Here is a 16,767-nt window from a genome sequence, read left to right on the forward strand (position 1 = left end):
CTCCTGTGGAGCAGCTGGTGGATTTGAACCACAGACCTTTCAGTTAGTAGCCATGTGCTCATCCATCCATCATCCATCCATCCATCCATCCATCCATCCATCCATCCATCCATCCATCCATCCATCCATCCCACCCATCCCATCCATCCTCCATCGATCCTCCATCAATCTATCATCTATCTAATCTATCTCTATCATCTACCTACCTACCTACCCACCTATCGATCTATCTATCTATCTATGAAGAGTTCCTGGACAGTGCAAATGGTTTAAGTGCTTAGCTGCTAACTGAAAGGTTGGAGGTTGGAGCCCCCAAAAGCACCTTGGAAAAAGGTCTGGTGATCCCTTTCTGAAAACCAGGCATTAAAAACCCTGTACAGCACAGTTCTATTCTGACACACAGGGGTCACCATAATTTGGAATTAACTTAAAGGCAACTTGTTTGGTGTTTTTTGTTTGTTTGCTTGCTTGCTTTTCACTTTTTCTGTGGAATCTTAACTTTTTATCTTATTATATTAATGAGTTAAATTTGTTTTAGAACTACTTTTACAATGCTTTCACATTTCTGTGAGTTTTCTTGAGTTGTAGTTTCATTGATTCTTTGTTATGAAGGATTAATCTCAATGTGTTATGTGTCAACTTGTTTTAAGTAAATCGTGAACAGAGGTTATATTCCCTTTGGTAACAACAGGTGGCCTCAGTTATGGAAAAGACCAACTCCAGTGGTTTGATTTTACCTTGGAGTCCTGGTGGCACACTGGGTAAGAACTTGACTGCTAACCAAATGGCCGATAGTTCAAATTTACCAGCAGCTCCTTGGAAACCCTGTAGGGTAGTCCTAATCTGTCTTATAGGGTTGCTCTGAGTCGGAATCTACTCAACAGCAACAGGTTTGGTTTTAGGTTTAGGCTTCCCTAGGACCCCTGTTAGCACAATGGTTAATAGCTATGACTGCTAACCAAAAGATCTGCAGTTTGAATCCATCAGCATCTCCCTGGAAACCCTATAGGGCAGAATTTATTCAATGGCAATGGGTTTCGTTTTTTTGGTTTAGGCTCACCTAACAATCTGTGCTAGTCGCTAAGAATTGAAAATTGACTTGGTGACACCCAGCAATTGATTGAGATGATCATGTAGTTGCTTTCTTTTGTTGTTAATGTGGTGTATTACATTGATTTTCTAATGTCAAACCACCCTTGCACTCCTGGGATATATACCATTTGGTCACGGTGTAGAAATAATTCTTTTAATATGTTGTTGGTTTGGCTTGCTAGTTTTTTGTTAAATATTTTTACATCTATAATCAGATGGAATATTGGTCTGTAATTTTCTTGTGGTGTTTTTGTCTGGCTTTGGTATCAGGGTAATGCTGGTCTCATAGAATGAGTTAGGAAGTATTCCTCCTCTTTTGCTTTATGAAAGCATTTAAGAAGGATTGGTGTCACTTCTATAAATGTTTAGTAGAATTCCTCTGTGAAGTCATCTGGTCTAGGACTTTTTGTTGTCCAGAGATTTTTTTTTTTTGCTGATTCAACCTCTTCACTTCCTACATTGTTGCTTTTGTTGCTGTCAACTCAGTTCCAACTCACAGCAACTCTAGGTAAAACAGAATGAAACACTGCCCACTCCTGCACCATGCTCGTAATTGTTGCTATGTTTGAGCCCATTGTTGCAGCCACTGTGTCAATCCATTTTGTTGAGGGTCTTCCACTTTTTCACTGACCCTGTACTTTATCAAGCATGATGTCCTTCTATGGGGACTGGTCCCTCCTGATAACGTGTCCAAAGTACGTGAGACAAAGTCTCACCATCCTTGCTTCTAAGGCGTATTTTGGCTATACTTCTTCCAAGACAGGTACGTTTGTTCTTCTGGAAGTCCGTGGTATATTAAATATTGTAAACACCATAATTCAAAGGTATTTCTTTTTCCTTAGTCTTTCTTATACATTGTCCAGCTTTCACATGCATACTAGGGTTTGAAAATACCATGGTTTGGATCAGGCACACCTTGGTCCTCAAAGTGACGTATTTGCTTTTCAACACTTTAAAGAAATCTTCTGCAGCAGATTTGCCCAATGCAATACATTGTTTGATTTCTTGACTGCTGTTTCCATGGCTGTTGATTGTGGATCCAAGTAAAATGAAATCCTTGACAACATCAATATTTTCTCCATTTACCTTGATGTTGTTTATTAGTCCAATTTTGAGGATTTTTGTTTTCTTTTTGTTGACGCGCAATCCATACTGAAGGCTGTGGTCTCTGATCTGCATCAGTAAGTGCTTCGAGTCCTCTTCACTTTCAGCAAGCAAAGTTGTGTCATCTGCATAACGCAGGTTGTTAATGAGTCTTCCTCCAAACCTGATGCCCCGTTCTTCTTCATGTAGTCCAGCTTCTCCGATTATTTGCTCAGCATACAGACTGAATAAGTATGGTGAAAGGACACAACGCTGATGCACACCTTTCCTGATTTAAACCGTGCTGTATCCCCTTGTTCTGTCTGAACAACTGCTCTTGGTCTATATACAGGTTCCTCAGCTGCTGCATGAGCACAATTGAGTGTTCCGGAATTCCCATTCTTTGCAATGTTATCCATAATTTGTTATTATCCACAGAGTTGAATGCCTTTGATAGTCAATAAAACACAAGTAAATACGGTTCTGGTATTTTCTGCTTTAGCCAAGATTCATTTGATATCAGCAGTGATACCCCGTTCCACAGCCTCTTCTGAGTGCAGCGGAGTTTCTGGCAGTTTCCTGTTGATGCACTGCTTCAACTGTTTTTGAAGAGTCTTCAGCAAAATTTTGCTTCCACGTGATATTAATGATAATTCCCACATTCCATTGGATCACCTTTCTTTGGAATGGGCACATATATGGATCTCTTCCAGTCAGTTGGCCAGGTAGCTCTCTTCCAAATTTCTTGGCAGAGATGAATGAGCAACTGCAGTGCTGCATTCGTTTGCTGAAACATATCAATGGTATCCCGTCAATGCCTGGAGCCTTGTTTCCTGTCAGTGCCTTCAGTGCAGCTTGGACTTCTTCCTTCGGTGCCATGGGTTCTTGATCATATGCTACCTCCTGAAATGGTTGAATGTTGATCGATTCTTTTTGGTACAGTGACTCTGTGCATTCTTTCCATCTGCTTTTGATGTTTCCTGCATCGTTCAACATTTTGTCCATAGAATTCGTCAGTACTGCAACTCGAGGCTTGAATTTTTTTCTTCAGTTTTTTCACTTAAGAAATTTCTAGCGTGTTCTTCCCTTTTGGCCTTTTAACTTCAGGTCTTTGCACATCTTATTATCATACTGTACTTTGTCTTCTGTGCTTTTTTTTAATAATTTTTATTGTGCTTTAAGTGAAAGTTTACAAATCAAGTTAGTCTCTCACACAAAAACTCATACACACCCTGCTACACACTCCCAATTACTCTCCCCCTAATGAGACAGCCCACTCTCTCCCTCCACTCTCTCTTTTCGTGTCCATTTCACCTGTTTCTAACCCCCTCCACCCTCTCGTCTCCCCTCCAGGCAGGAGATGCCAACATAGTCTCAAGTGTCCACCTGATCCAAGAAGCTCACTCCTCACCAGCATCCCTCTCCAACCCATTGTCCAGTCCAATCCATGTCTGAAGAGTTGGCTTCAGGAAGGGTTCCTGTTCTGGGCCAACAGAAGGTCTAGGGTCCATGACCACTGGGGTCCTTCTAGTGTCAGTCATGCCATTAAGTCTGGTCTTATGAGAATTTGGGGTCTGCATCCCACTGCTCTCCTGCTCCCTCAGGGGTTCTCTGTTGTGTTCCCTGTCAGGGCAGTCATCGGTTGTAGTCGGGCACCATCTAGTTCTTCTGGTCTCAGGATGATGTAGTCTCTGGTTCATGTGCCCTTTCTGTCTGAGCCACCTTTTGAAATCTTCTGCTCAGCTTTTTACTTCATCATGTCTTCTATTCACTTTAGCTACTCGATGTTCAAGAGCAATTTTCAGAGTTTCTTGTGAAAACCATTTTGGTCTTTTCTTTCTTTCTTGTGTCTTTAATGACCTCCTTTTTATTTCTTCATGTATGATGTCCTTGATGTCATCCCACAACTCATCTGGTCTTTGGTCTTTGCATCCTCTGTGTCAAATCTATTCTTGAAGTTGTCTGTAAATTGAGTATATTCCACCTGAATTTAGAGGCCACCTCACTTGGGATTTTCTATTTCTTCTTGAGCTAATTTAGTTAGCGTTTCCACGAATGTGTTCACTTCACCAGTTATCTAATCTGTTGGCATACAATTGTTCATATTTATTCTCTTACCATCTTTTTTTCCTGTAGGATCAGTTGTAATGTCCCCACTTTCTCGTTTCTGATTATAGTTATTTGTATCTTCTCTTTTACAATTTCATTGATCTTAAAAAAAAAAAAAAATCCAAACTACTCTTTTCATTGATTTTACCCATTGATTTTCTATTCTCTTTTTTATTTCCATTCTGATCTCTGTCATTTCCTTACTCTGGTGGCACTGGAAACCCTGACGGAATAGTGGTTAAGAGCTCCGGCTGCTAAGCAAAAGGTCGGCACTTTGAATTCTCCAGGTGTTCCTTGGAAACCCCATAGGGCAGTTCTACTCTGTCCTTTAGGGTCACGAGTTGGCATCGCCTCGATGGCAATGGGTTTTTATTTTTTGTGGCATTGGGCTTAGTTTGCTCTTCTTTTTCTAGTTCCTCAAGTTGTAAAGTTATTGATTTGAGATCTTCTTAAATGTATGTTTAGGTGTTTACCGTGATAAATTTCATTCTTAGCACCGCCTTTGCTGCATTCCATAAATTTTCGTATTTGTGCTTTCATTTTCTTTTGACTCTAAGTAGTTTCTTGTTTCTCTCTCAACCCATTCATTGGTTGTTTAATATTGCGTTGTTTAATTTCCACATATTTATGTATATTTGTTTTCCTTGTCATTAATTGCTAGTTTCACTGTGGTCAGAGAAGATACTTTGTATGATTTCAATCTTCTTAAATATATTAACGCTTGTTTTTTGACCTAGATATATATGGTCTTTTCCAGAAAATGATCCATGTGCACTGGAGAAGAACGTGTACTGTGGTACTGTTGGGTGGAGAATTCTATACATTTCTGCCAGGTCTAGCTGGTTTATAGTGTTTTAAAGTCTTCTAAACTGTCCATTATCCAAGCTTCCGTAAAGACAATTTCTCTGTCTTGGTCTTTAAATGGGCCATTGTTTCTACTTTCCTCGTATTTTTTGTTGTTGAAGACAGAACATTAGAATATTACAATGTGTTAACTTTCTCACTTACCCTGTGTACAGTGCTTTCAAAAGTGCAGATTTCTTCAAGAAATTCTCAGGCAGGCACAGCCTTGCCTTTGCTCACTGCTCCCTCCCCTGCTCTGAGAGAGCTCTGATTCAGGCCAAACTTCAAGCCTTCAGGCAGTTCCCGGACAGACCAGACATCCTGAACAGAACACCAGTAAAATCTGCCCTCTTCACTCAGAGCCCGACACCCAAACACCTTCGTTGTGAAAGCAAGAGCTGTGCTTCACCTCCACTGCAGCCACCCAGGTACTGTACTGGGAGGAGGGCTGTAAGGAGGTTTACCCACTGTTTAGAAGTCACTTTTTTCTTGTTTCAGTGTGAGGTTAGTTTCTGCGATCCTCTGTCTATATTTTTCAGAATTCTTAGAGTTGGGATTACAGACTTCTACTTGCTTTTCTTGTGTGTGGGAGTTGGGATCTTAGATCTTCACATACCACCATCTTCCCAGAATTCTATATCCCTTCTAAAGGTAACTAGATCCTTTTTGGTCCAGAAATAAATATTACATATATATGTAATCATAACATACATGAAATCCCATGTCTCTGTTCCCTTTTCTAAATATATATTCAGGGTATCTACCAATAACAACTATAAATTTACCTTCTCAATTGATTCTGCATAGTATTCCACTGAAGAGAAACTGTATTTTGTCACAGACTGACAAAATACGGTTTCTCTTCAGTGGAATACTATGAATGCGGAGTTTGTTATTACAAACAATGCAACAATAAACATCCTTTTTTTGTATTTCCATAATACAGATTTACCTGTCATACAATAAAAAAGCAATCAAGAACTGTTTACTACAAGGGATTTTCATTTATTCAGTAATTTTGTCTGTCTTACTGCTTTGGTAAAATTGATAATGTTCATTGTAAACAATTCTTTGACAAGTTAAAGAAAAAACCTTCCAAAACCCTCCCTGCCAGAGGAAACTACTGTTAGCATTACTAATGACAATGCTACACATTATCTCTACACGCACAATCACAGCTTTAGGTATACTTTTTAGATTGTACTAGGAATGCTCTAACCTTGTTTTCTCATAAATATGTGAGTTCCTTTCCTGTCATTTTCAGTTTATTACCATCATTTTAATGTTTGCATGTTACTGGAATATACAAAAATTTATCTAATCTTTTACTGACTGATGAATATTTACCTCCCTAATTTTAGGGTATCTTTGCATACAGTCTTTCTTACTTTTGCTATTAACTTCTAAGCAAAAGTTCTAGTACTAGGATTACCAGGTCAGGGGAGTATTTTGATACATATTGACCGAGTAATCTCAAAAAGCTCATGTTGTTCACTCCTACCAAAAGAAGATGCTCATCATGGAATCCTATATAAATGGATTTATACTTAATAAAATTTTAACCAAAATTTGACAACTTTCTTTTTTTCAACTGGAGGGCTGGCAATGGGGATGAAGTATGTGACAACTTGAGGGCAACCTGACCTAAGCCTGAATATAAATAATGAGAAGAAACCAATTATTATCAATGCAAGTTTACTAAGAAACTTTTTGTCATTAACTACTTTTAACACTTTCAAAGAGTTACAATTCAAACCCTACCTTAATGAATTAGAGTCCAAAACTTCAGCTGTGTAAACTGCAGTATCATAGTATTGCAGTCAGTAAGAAAGTCTATAAAATACAAACTAATGATATTAAAAATTATACACAATTGATCATACAGTACACAGAAGTGAAACTGGACAAAGGAAGACATTCACAAGTCTTTTGCTCCAATTTGTATTATTGTGGATAGCAGTATTATATGACTTCTATTTCAGCTGTTTATCTCTTGGAATTAATGTTAAGAGGATACTTGCAGGATTCCTTTTAGGTATAATTTAATATGAATTTAGGGTAGGGAACTAAAAATTTCAAATATTTGTGTTAATTTTGGGGTGTTTCTCCACTTAATTCCTGGGTGCCCATCACCAAGCCAGGCACTGTTCTACATAGTGGAAATAGAACGGTGAAAATTTTATTTCCTAAATGGGGGTTACATTCTAGTACCATTTTGTCCATCACTGTACTTTTGTATAAGCCCTTCCCATACTGTTCATTTTTATGTCCTCTCTCCTGAGTAGACTCTAATTTGAGAATCCGGGCATCTTGAACTCTGGCATAAAGACTGACCATACTTATGAAATGGGTCTTTTCTTGTTTGTGGAATCTGATGTTTATAAAGGAATCATCTTCCAAGCGAGTTCTTAAAACACAATATAGAGTTTCTCTTCTATGAAGATTCTTTGATGAAGCTTCTAAGCTCTCAAGGGATCACTTTCCACAATCACCGGCATGGATTCTCCAGTGGAGATGAAGATGTGAGCTTTAACTGAAGGCTATGCCACACCTCACACTTCTATGTATTACCTCCACTATGGACTCTCTGATGGTATACAAGATGTGACCTCTGGCTGAAACCCTTACAACAGACATCACATATGTATGGCTTCTCTCCAGTGTGTACCCTCTGATGTGTGTGAAAATGTGAGGCCTGACTGAAGCCCTTACCACACTGCTGACATGTATATGGTTTCTCTCCCGTGTGGACCCTCTGATGAGCACTGAGACCAGCACTCCAACTGAATTCCTTTCCACATTCCTCACACTTAAATGGTTTCTCTCCAGTGTGAATTATCTGATGCACTTGAAGATTTGATCTCTGGCTAAAGGCCTTACCACATGTATCACATTTATATGGTTTTTCTCCAGTGTGGACTCTCTGATGGGCTTGAAGATGTGAGGCTTGGCTGAATCGTTTCTGACATGCATCACACTTGAATGGTTTTTCCCCAGTGTGGACACTCTGATGAGCTTGGAGATTTGAGGCCTGACTGAAACCCTTACCACATTCCTCACATTTATAGGGCTTCTCTCCTGTGTGGACTCTTTGATGATTGTGGAGATTTAAACTCCAATTGAAGCGCTTCCCACACACCTCACACTTGTATGGTTTTTCTCCAGTGTGGACTCTCTGATGGGCTTGAAAATACGAACTCTGACTGAAGCCCTTCCCACACACGTTGCATTGAAATGGCTTCTCTCCTGTGTGGACCCTCTGATGGCTCTGAAAACTTGATGCTGAACTAAAACCCTTACCACACTCTTCACACTTATAGGGTTTCTCCCCTGTGTGGACCCGCTGATGACTATGAAGATTAAAGCTCAAACTAAAGCACTTACCACATTCGTCACATTTGTATGGCTTTTCTTCAGTGTGGACTCTCTGATGGGTGTGAAGATTTGAGCTACAGCTAAAGCGTTTACCACAATCCCCACATTTATATGGTTTCTCTCCAGTGTGAATTCTTTGATGGGCTTGAAGATGTGATCTCTGAGTGAAACCCTTCCCACAAACCTCACATTTATAAGGTTTTTCTCCCGTGTGGACTCTGCAATGAATATTAAGATCTGTGCTACGACTGAAGCCCTTCCCACAACTGTCACATCTGTAAGGCTTCTCTCCTGTGTGAATAGGCAGATGAGCATACAGATGTGAGCTCTGATTAAAACTCTTACCACATTCATGGCACGTATAGGGTTTCTCTCCTGTGTGCACTCTCTGATGAGTTTGCAGATTTGAGCTCTGACTAAAACCCTTACCACACTCATGACACCAATAGCGTTTTTTCCCTGTGTGAACACTTTGTTGACACGGAATACCTGAGCCATAACTGATGTCCTTTCTATGTGTACTACATGTAGGGGACTTCTTTCCCAAGTGTGCCTGCTGATGAAGTTCAAGACTTAAGTGATCACTGAAAGTATTTTCACACTCGTTACACTGGTAAGTTTTCTGTCCTGTGAGAATTATACTACGTTGGTTAAGAGGCGGTATCTTTAAGATGTCATTACCATAAATATTGTTGCTATAAGTCTTCTCTCGTTTGTAGACTACATTGTCATGATGGTGTGAAATGCAATTGAAAATGTTAACACATGGAGTAAATATACATAATTTGTTTTTCATTTGAGTTTGCTTACAGTTTCCCTGGTAATTCTGGGTCTCATTCAGATATATTTTACTCCAAGAATTCTGAGTTCTCCCAGTTGGAAATTCTTGATTTTCAATAACACTGGAATCACCCCCTATAAAATTCATTATATACTTGTCATCTTCAGAAACTCCTGCCCCTGCTTGGCAGAGGGAATCAAGCTGCTTGGGAAATTGAGGACTCTTTCCTTGAATATTCATCATGGAGCCTTGGCTTCTAGTTAATTTGCTCACATGTCTCCTGATACGCCAGCATGAAAGCTCTCCCAATGAAAGGCACCTTAATCCTGCTTCTTGAAGAGTCTCCATTTCATTTTGATTCCTGTCTCCTGAAAGGATAAAGAAAACAAAAAATTGAGGACAACTGCATACTTTGTCCAGATATAAATTTCACACATAGGTCTCCATATTAGTCTTTAATTCATGAAGGGAATCTTCATCTTTACCATTATATTGGATGTTCTTGGGTTTTATCAGCCTGTAGAAGCAAAAAGGTGGTCTTTGGGCTCCTAGTCACCACCCCAAAACCAAGCAGGTATTTTTTCGACGGCTTAGGAAAAGTTAGGGAACACTTTTAGGAACAGTGACACATTAACGATTTTTGTCACGTTACCCGGTTATCAGCATGTAAGTAAAAATTGAAGCTATGGGCTTAGATTGTTTTGCCTTGTCACTGAGTAGATGAAAGGGTGTCCTGATCCTTGAGTAGCTCCATCATTTAATGGCTGGGTTAAGGAAGATGAGCCCAGAGGAAACTGAGGATCACTGCGGACTTCTGCCTGGAAACTCTGAGCTAACTCCTGCTTCAGTCCTCAGCTTACCCTCAAGCCTTTCCTGACAATTCATTTGCAGGTTACATTCTTCTCCAGCAGGCAGTTGTTACGCCCACTCCTCACTTATAGACATGATTAGGTTCCAAAGACCAGGTCATTATATGAAAATTGGCATTATGTAAAAATGGAGGATGCCCACAACCAGATCACAAAATGGAGGATAACTATATTATTGCATAACTGCCAAATTACATCATTATATAACAGCCAAACAACTGAGAATCATGGCCCGGCCAAGCTGACACATAACCTTAACCATCACAACCAGCGTCACTCTCACCTTGCATCTCAGTGTTCACTGCTGCCAGGTGTACGTCGTTAATACACAAAAATAGATTTTTTACTATTGTCGTAAATGTGAAATGTCAGATAATGAGATAGTCAATAAGTAAGTAGGTGTATTGTCTTTATTATTGCTGTAATTATCTATTACATTACATGTGGTCCCCAATAGCTCTAAGCTCTGGAAGGGTGAGGTACAAGTTCACCATTGCATCCCCAGTAAGTATATTATCTTTTACGTGGTGGAACCTAGCAAGCACTTGTTTAATTCAGGCAGATAATCTCAGTAGGCTCATTAGATTTCATATGTGTATGTCAACCACATTTACCACTTAGCTTACTTACTGCTTTGAACAGGTTAAGGTATACAGACCTGTTCTTAGCAAAAACATAAAATAGCTATACACCTGGTTCTTGTATTAGATTATGACTTTGAATTCTCTGCTACCAATACCTATAAAAAGTTGGAGGGAAATAAAATTCATGAAGTACTGCACTGTACTTGGACCATATCATTTAGTACTCCTAGAGTTGGTTTTACTAAACTGTGCTTTGCCTATACTGAAGGCTACTGAAAGTGACACAGCTTTGAAACCCATTATTGTGTTTCCTTTAAGGATGGAGGAGGAGGTAGTTTACTGTGACTTCTTTTATAAGGGCTGAAAGGAAATTTTTTTTCAAGGTGCAGTACTAGGAGAATTTATTTTGAGCTAGGATTTGTATGTATAAGCCTGTGTGTGTGTTTAATTTTTTACGGATATGGTAAATGATGCAACTGCTCAGGTAGCTCTTTGCAGTGTCTTCTAGGAAACTCAATTAAATTTTTGACCTGACTTTATCTTAGGACATAAGTAGCTTATGCCCTAACTTATGTCCTATGTTTTCAGTAATAATCTTATCACTTTCATTATATACTTTTTATTCCTCTCTTTATTGCCATTTTTTTTATTGCCACCTTCTTTCCCTTCCCCTCTTCATTTCTTTATTTTCTAACTAATTTATCTTTGTATTATGCCCGTTGCTGCCGAGTTGATTCTGATTCCCGGCAATCTCACAGGACAGAGTAGAGCTGTCCCTTAGGGTTTCCAAGGCTGTAATACTTGCAGAAGCAGACTGCACGTCTTTCTCTTGCAGAGCAGCTGGTGAGTTCAAACCGCCGACCTTCTGGTTAGCAGCTGTGTGCTTAACTGCTATACCACCACAGGCTCCTCTGTGTCACAGGGCATTAAAACATCACATGTCGGTATCTATAGCACAATGGATCTCTTGGTGGTAAGGTTTGGGAACTGAGTGCAAATCTTGACTTCTCTCACTGGATCCTCGAGGCTCTCCAGGATATCAAAACTGGTTGTGGCCTATGGGGTAGCCCCTCTCCTAGATTCCATTTCCTGAAGAGACGATTGTCTTTGTTTTCCCAGAAAGGGAGTGGTCTTTCTTTCCTCTTTCTCTGGTCTTCTACCCAGTCTCCTAATCCGAAAGCATTTCTAAACTATTTTTAAAAGATAGTTGCCTGTATTATAACTCTGTGATTTAATAAAATTTTTGAGTTAGGCAGACACCAATTTTATAATAAAAGTGAGCTAGTTACTTCGGCTCTTTTTCATGTTATGTTTTGTAATTTTTTAAAAAACCACTTAAAGCATTTACAGTCATGCATACATGACATCCATTCAGGCAACATCCTACCATATATATGACTGGTTATACTTTTTATTTTTATTTTTTGAAATTCGATTCTATTTTAGAACTCTTTAAACTTAACGTTTGCAAACATTTAACCAAAAAACATTTAACAGAGGGGGAAAAAAAACTCATCATCATTCTTAACTCATGGGGTAGAAGCGGGATCAATAAGAACAGGGTTCAAGACAGGGACTCCACTTTAACCTCTGCACGGCTGCCACCCCGGGGCACAAAAATACCTTCAAAGCTTGGTAACCCAGCTCTGTGCAATGTACAGAGTCTGCTGAGTTCCAGCCTCCAGGGCTGCCTCTGGAACCTGCTGGGTGCCACCCTTCTGGAACTTGCTTGGTACTGGCCTCTGGGGCAGGCCCTTCTCTGAACTTTGTGCCTGGTACTGGCGGTGACAGTCAGCCAAGTTCATGATTATCTTGGCTACGTCCTTCTGGTAATAAGGCTGCCCAGACATCAAGATCTTGGCCTCATGTGTGGGGTCCAACCAACTCACTAGGAGGATGGTCTGTGACATGCACTCAACATGCAGGATGTGCTCTCCACTCAGACAGAAGATCACTTCCACCAGCCACACCTCAAGGTGAGCTATATACGGTATATAATATGGTGTTCACACAACATCCAAATCACATGATGTCCTATTTCACAGAACATAGCCCAGACATTAAGCAATGCATACCCGTAATTGCAGAAAGATCAGTCTTGGATCATACAGAGGATAAACTAAATACGAAAGAAATATAAGAAAGTTCCTATAGCATAAAAGTATAAGATGACTTTAGACTTTTGTTCATGTCTAAATTTGTTTCCAATGCTATTTTAGGAAATACAGGCTATATCAAATATGATGAATAGGTGAAATTAGTTGAACCCTTTAATGTTGGTTATATTATTTATATACTCCAAATAGCTTAATTTAAAAACAAGCATTGTTTATAGACATATTTGCAAAATAAATTTAAATATATTTTTATTATTTTGTTAACAAATCAAACTTCTCAAGTTATTTCTATTAAACCTTCCTGGAAAGTTGTTTCACATCCTTCTGGTCATCTAAATTTATCACAGGGCTGTAACTAAGAAGGCTGATGAACCTTCTTTCTTTTTGATTATGCTTCATGGTGGGTGCTTGGATGTTCCTTCTGTAAGAAAAGTTTAGGTGGATAAATCAGTACACTGAATCGTAGGCAGCATGAAGCCGCTAGTTTTCTGCACTAACTAATTAGAAACAGTTTCAAAATTAATTAAGGCACAGTTGCCAGCTCAGTGTTACCAAGTGACATCCCACCAAAGTATTTCACCTTTTGGAAACTTGCTTAATTGTTCTTTGGCATTTAGGTTTTTGTTTCATGGTAACTTTTTTTTTTTGAACTGCTAAGGAGATCTACAGTTACCAAGTTGATTTTTTATGCTTTTATATGTGTAATTTCTCCTCTGCTTGATACCTTTTTTCCCTTAAACTATATTCAATTCAATTTCTTTTCTTTCTAGCTTTTGCTAATTTATCAACCCATAGCGGAAGTCTCTCATGCTCCACAGAAGCTAGTTCATACAATAACAGTGTACTGATTTGCCAAGTAAGTGCCCACTCTCCAGCTAAACATTCTGTGTTTTATTTAATAAAAACAAAAGGAAATGGTTTGTTTAAATTTATCTGAAGCAGAGAAAAAGACATCTCAGAAACTGCTAAGAAAGGAGGAATTAACCTCGTTATCTACAATTAAAAGGCTCTTTTTTCACGGCTACAGCAGCTGAATCATAAGCAGCACTGACACACGTCAGGCTAAATATATGCTTTAATTACAAGGCCTCACTGTACAACGTGCATATCTGTGTAACAGTGCTCAACATGACTGATAAGGCTGCAAGGAAAACAGACATGTGCATATTTATAGTTAGAGATTTCAGTATCCCTTCCCAATAATTGGGAGAACAAGTAGAAACTAAGTGTACTTATTTTCTTGTCTACTTGGCCTTTATAGGACACTGTATCCAACATGCAGCCCCGGTGGCTCAGTGGTTAAGAATTCAGCTGCTAACCAAAAGGTCTGAATCCACCAGCCGCCCCTTGGAAACCCTATGGGGCAGTTCTACTCTGTCCTACAGGGTCGCTTTGAGATGGAATTGACTCAACAGTGACGGGTTTGGGTTTTTGTTTGTTTGTTTGTTTTATATCCAACACAGAAGAAAACATTCTCTTCAGGTACAAAAGAACATTCACCAAGAAAGACCGTATTTTGGACTATAAAACAAGTCTCAATAAATGTACAAGGATTCAAGTCACACAAAGTATACTCTCTGACCATAACAGAAATCAACGACAGAAAGAGCTCTAGAAAATCCTCAAATTGTCAGGAAATAAAAAACAACTTCTAAATAAACTGAGGATCAATGAACAAACAAGAGCTATTAGGAAGTATTCTGAAATGAATGAAAATGAAAATACAACCTATCAAAATCTGAGATACCACTAGTACAGTACTTAAGGGAAATTTATGTAGTAGGGTCTCAAAGAAACTAGAAAAACAAGAGCAAACTGAACTCAAAGCAAGCAAAAGAAAGGAAACAAATATCAGAGCAGAAACCAATGCAATAGCAAAGAAAAAACAGAAATGAATTGAAGCAAAAGCTGGCTCTCTGAAAAGAACAATAAGATTGATAAACCTCTAGAGCAAGCACGATGAGAAAAAAAAACACAAATTACCAAGAATGAGAGCAGTGACATCACTATAGATTCTGCAGATATTAAAACGTTAAAGAAATATTAACTTTAGCTAATAGATCCAGCGACTCATATGAAACAAATTCCTTTAAAGAGAGAAACTACCAAACCTTACCCAAGAAGATATGGATGATTTGAATAGCCCTAAATCTACTAAAGAAAGAAAACCTGTAGTTAAAAACCTTTCCTCAGAAAAAACTCCAGGCCTAGAAGGCTTTGCCCACAAATCCTACCAAGCTTTACATAAGAAATAACACCAATGCTAGACTAACTCTTACAAAGAAGTGAAGAGGAGTGAATACTCCCCAACTCATTTTATAAGGCCAGTATTAACATGGATATCAAAAACAGTGACATTATTCCACTACGATGGCTAAGATTAAAAAAAGAAAATAACAAATATTGGTGAGAATGTGGGGGACAGTGGAACACTTATCCATTGCTGGTGGGAATACAAAATGGTACAGTCCCTGTGGAAAAGTGTGGCAGTTCCTCAAAAAACTTAAAATAGAACTACCATAAACTGAAAACCCACTGCCATCAAATTGATTCAGACTCATAGCGACCCTGTAGGACAGAGTAGAACTGCCCCGTTGGGCTTCCAAGGCCAAAAGTCTTTACAAAACCAGACTGCCACATCTTTCTCCCACAGAGTGGCTGGTGGTCTTCAACCGGAGACCTTTTTGGTTAGCAGTTGACTGCACCACAAGGACTCCCAGACCTACCATATGACTCAGCAATTCTACTCCTGGATATATAGCCAAGAGATCTGAAAGCAGAGACTCAGATACTTGTACACCAATGTTCAATGCAGCACTATTCACAATAGCCAAAAGATAGAAACAACCTAAACGTCCATCAACAGACGAATGGATAAAAAAAAATGTGGTATATATATATATATACAACGGAATACTACTCAGCCAGTAAAAATGAAGCCTTGATACATGCTACAATACACATGATACAATATTGAAGACATTATGCTGAGTGAATTGAGTCAATCACAAAAGGACAAATATTGTATAACCTCACTTATTTAAAAAGATAAGAATAGGTAAATGTATAGAGACCAAAGTTTATTAGCGGTTACCAGGGGTGAGAGGGAGGGGTAAATGGGGGTTATTGTTATTGAGTACTAAGTTTCAGTTTACTGTGATGGAAAAATCACACTAACTAAGGGTAGGGTTGTACAGCCAATTAACGTAATGGCTATCGCTACGTTACACACCTGTAAAAAGTTGAATTGGCCAAAAGTTGTGTGACAGGTATATAAGTATAGCAACAAGAGGCTATAATTATATACCTGCTGAGGCTGCTTATGTACAACCAAATACCTCATGGGATTTGGTTCTTTAGTTTGGAGGTTTAGGGTCATGGTCTCATTGGACATCCCAGTTAACTGGCCTAATAACGTGTTCAGCGCTGTTGTTCTACCACCTAGTTCACTGTGTAGTGCTTGGGGTCTTAATAGCTTGCAAGCGGCCATTCGAGGTACAACAATTAGTTTATCTGCCTGCAGCAACAGAGGAAGAAGGAAAATCAGGAGCAGGAGGAGGAAATGGACTGTGTGGCTAACTGTCTCCATGAACTGCCCTCTGTGTCATAAGACCAGAACTGGATGCTGCCTGGCTATCATTACTGAACATTTCTATCAAAGATTCTATAAAAGAACGTTGATCAAAAAGGGGAAAACGCAGATCAGAATTTCAAATTCTCATGGAATCCACAATTTCTGGAGCCATGGAGGCTAGGGGAACTCCTGAAACTACTGCTCTGAGATGTATCATCTTTAAACGTTAAACCAAAAGCATACCCTGAAGTCTTCTTAAAATAAAAACAATGGTTTAGCTTAACTAGTACTAGTGAAGAACTTCTGCCTTGAGTGTGTGCTTTTTTAAGATCTATCTACA

At 39.0% G+C, this 16,767-nt stretch overlaps 1 protein-coding gene across 1 annotated transcript in view; it reads right to left on the bottom strand.

Annotated features, from left to right (window-relative positions):
- Positions 1-627: 627 nt before the first annotated feature.
- The window catches only part of LOC100665670 (zinc finger protein 112), a 74,384-nt gene continuing 58,244 nt past the window's right edge, over positions 628-16,767 (bottom strand). Inside the window, 2 exon segments of the mRNA XM_064293499.1 lie at positions 628-7,678; positions 7,680-9,651. Coding sequence (XP_064149569.1) covers positions 7,603-7,678; positions 7,680-9,651 — 2,048 coding nt within the window. The 3' untranslated portion in view covers positions 628-7,602.

The sequence above is a fragment of the Loxodonta africana genome, chromosome 11 (assembly GCF_030014295.1).
Source record: "Loxodonta africana isolate mLoxAfr1 chromosome 11, mLoxAfr1.hap2, whole genome shotgun sequence".
NCBI classification, from domain to species: domain Eukaryota; kingdom Metazoa; phylum Chordata; class Mammalia; order Proboscidea; family Elephantidae; genus Loxodonta; species Loxodonta africana.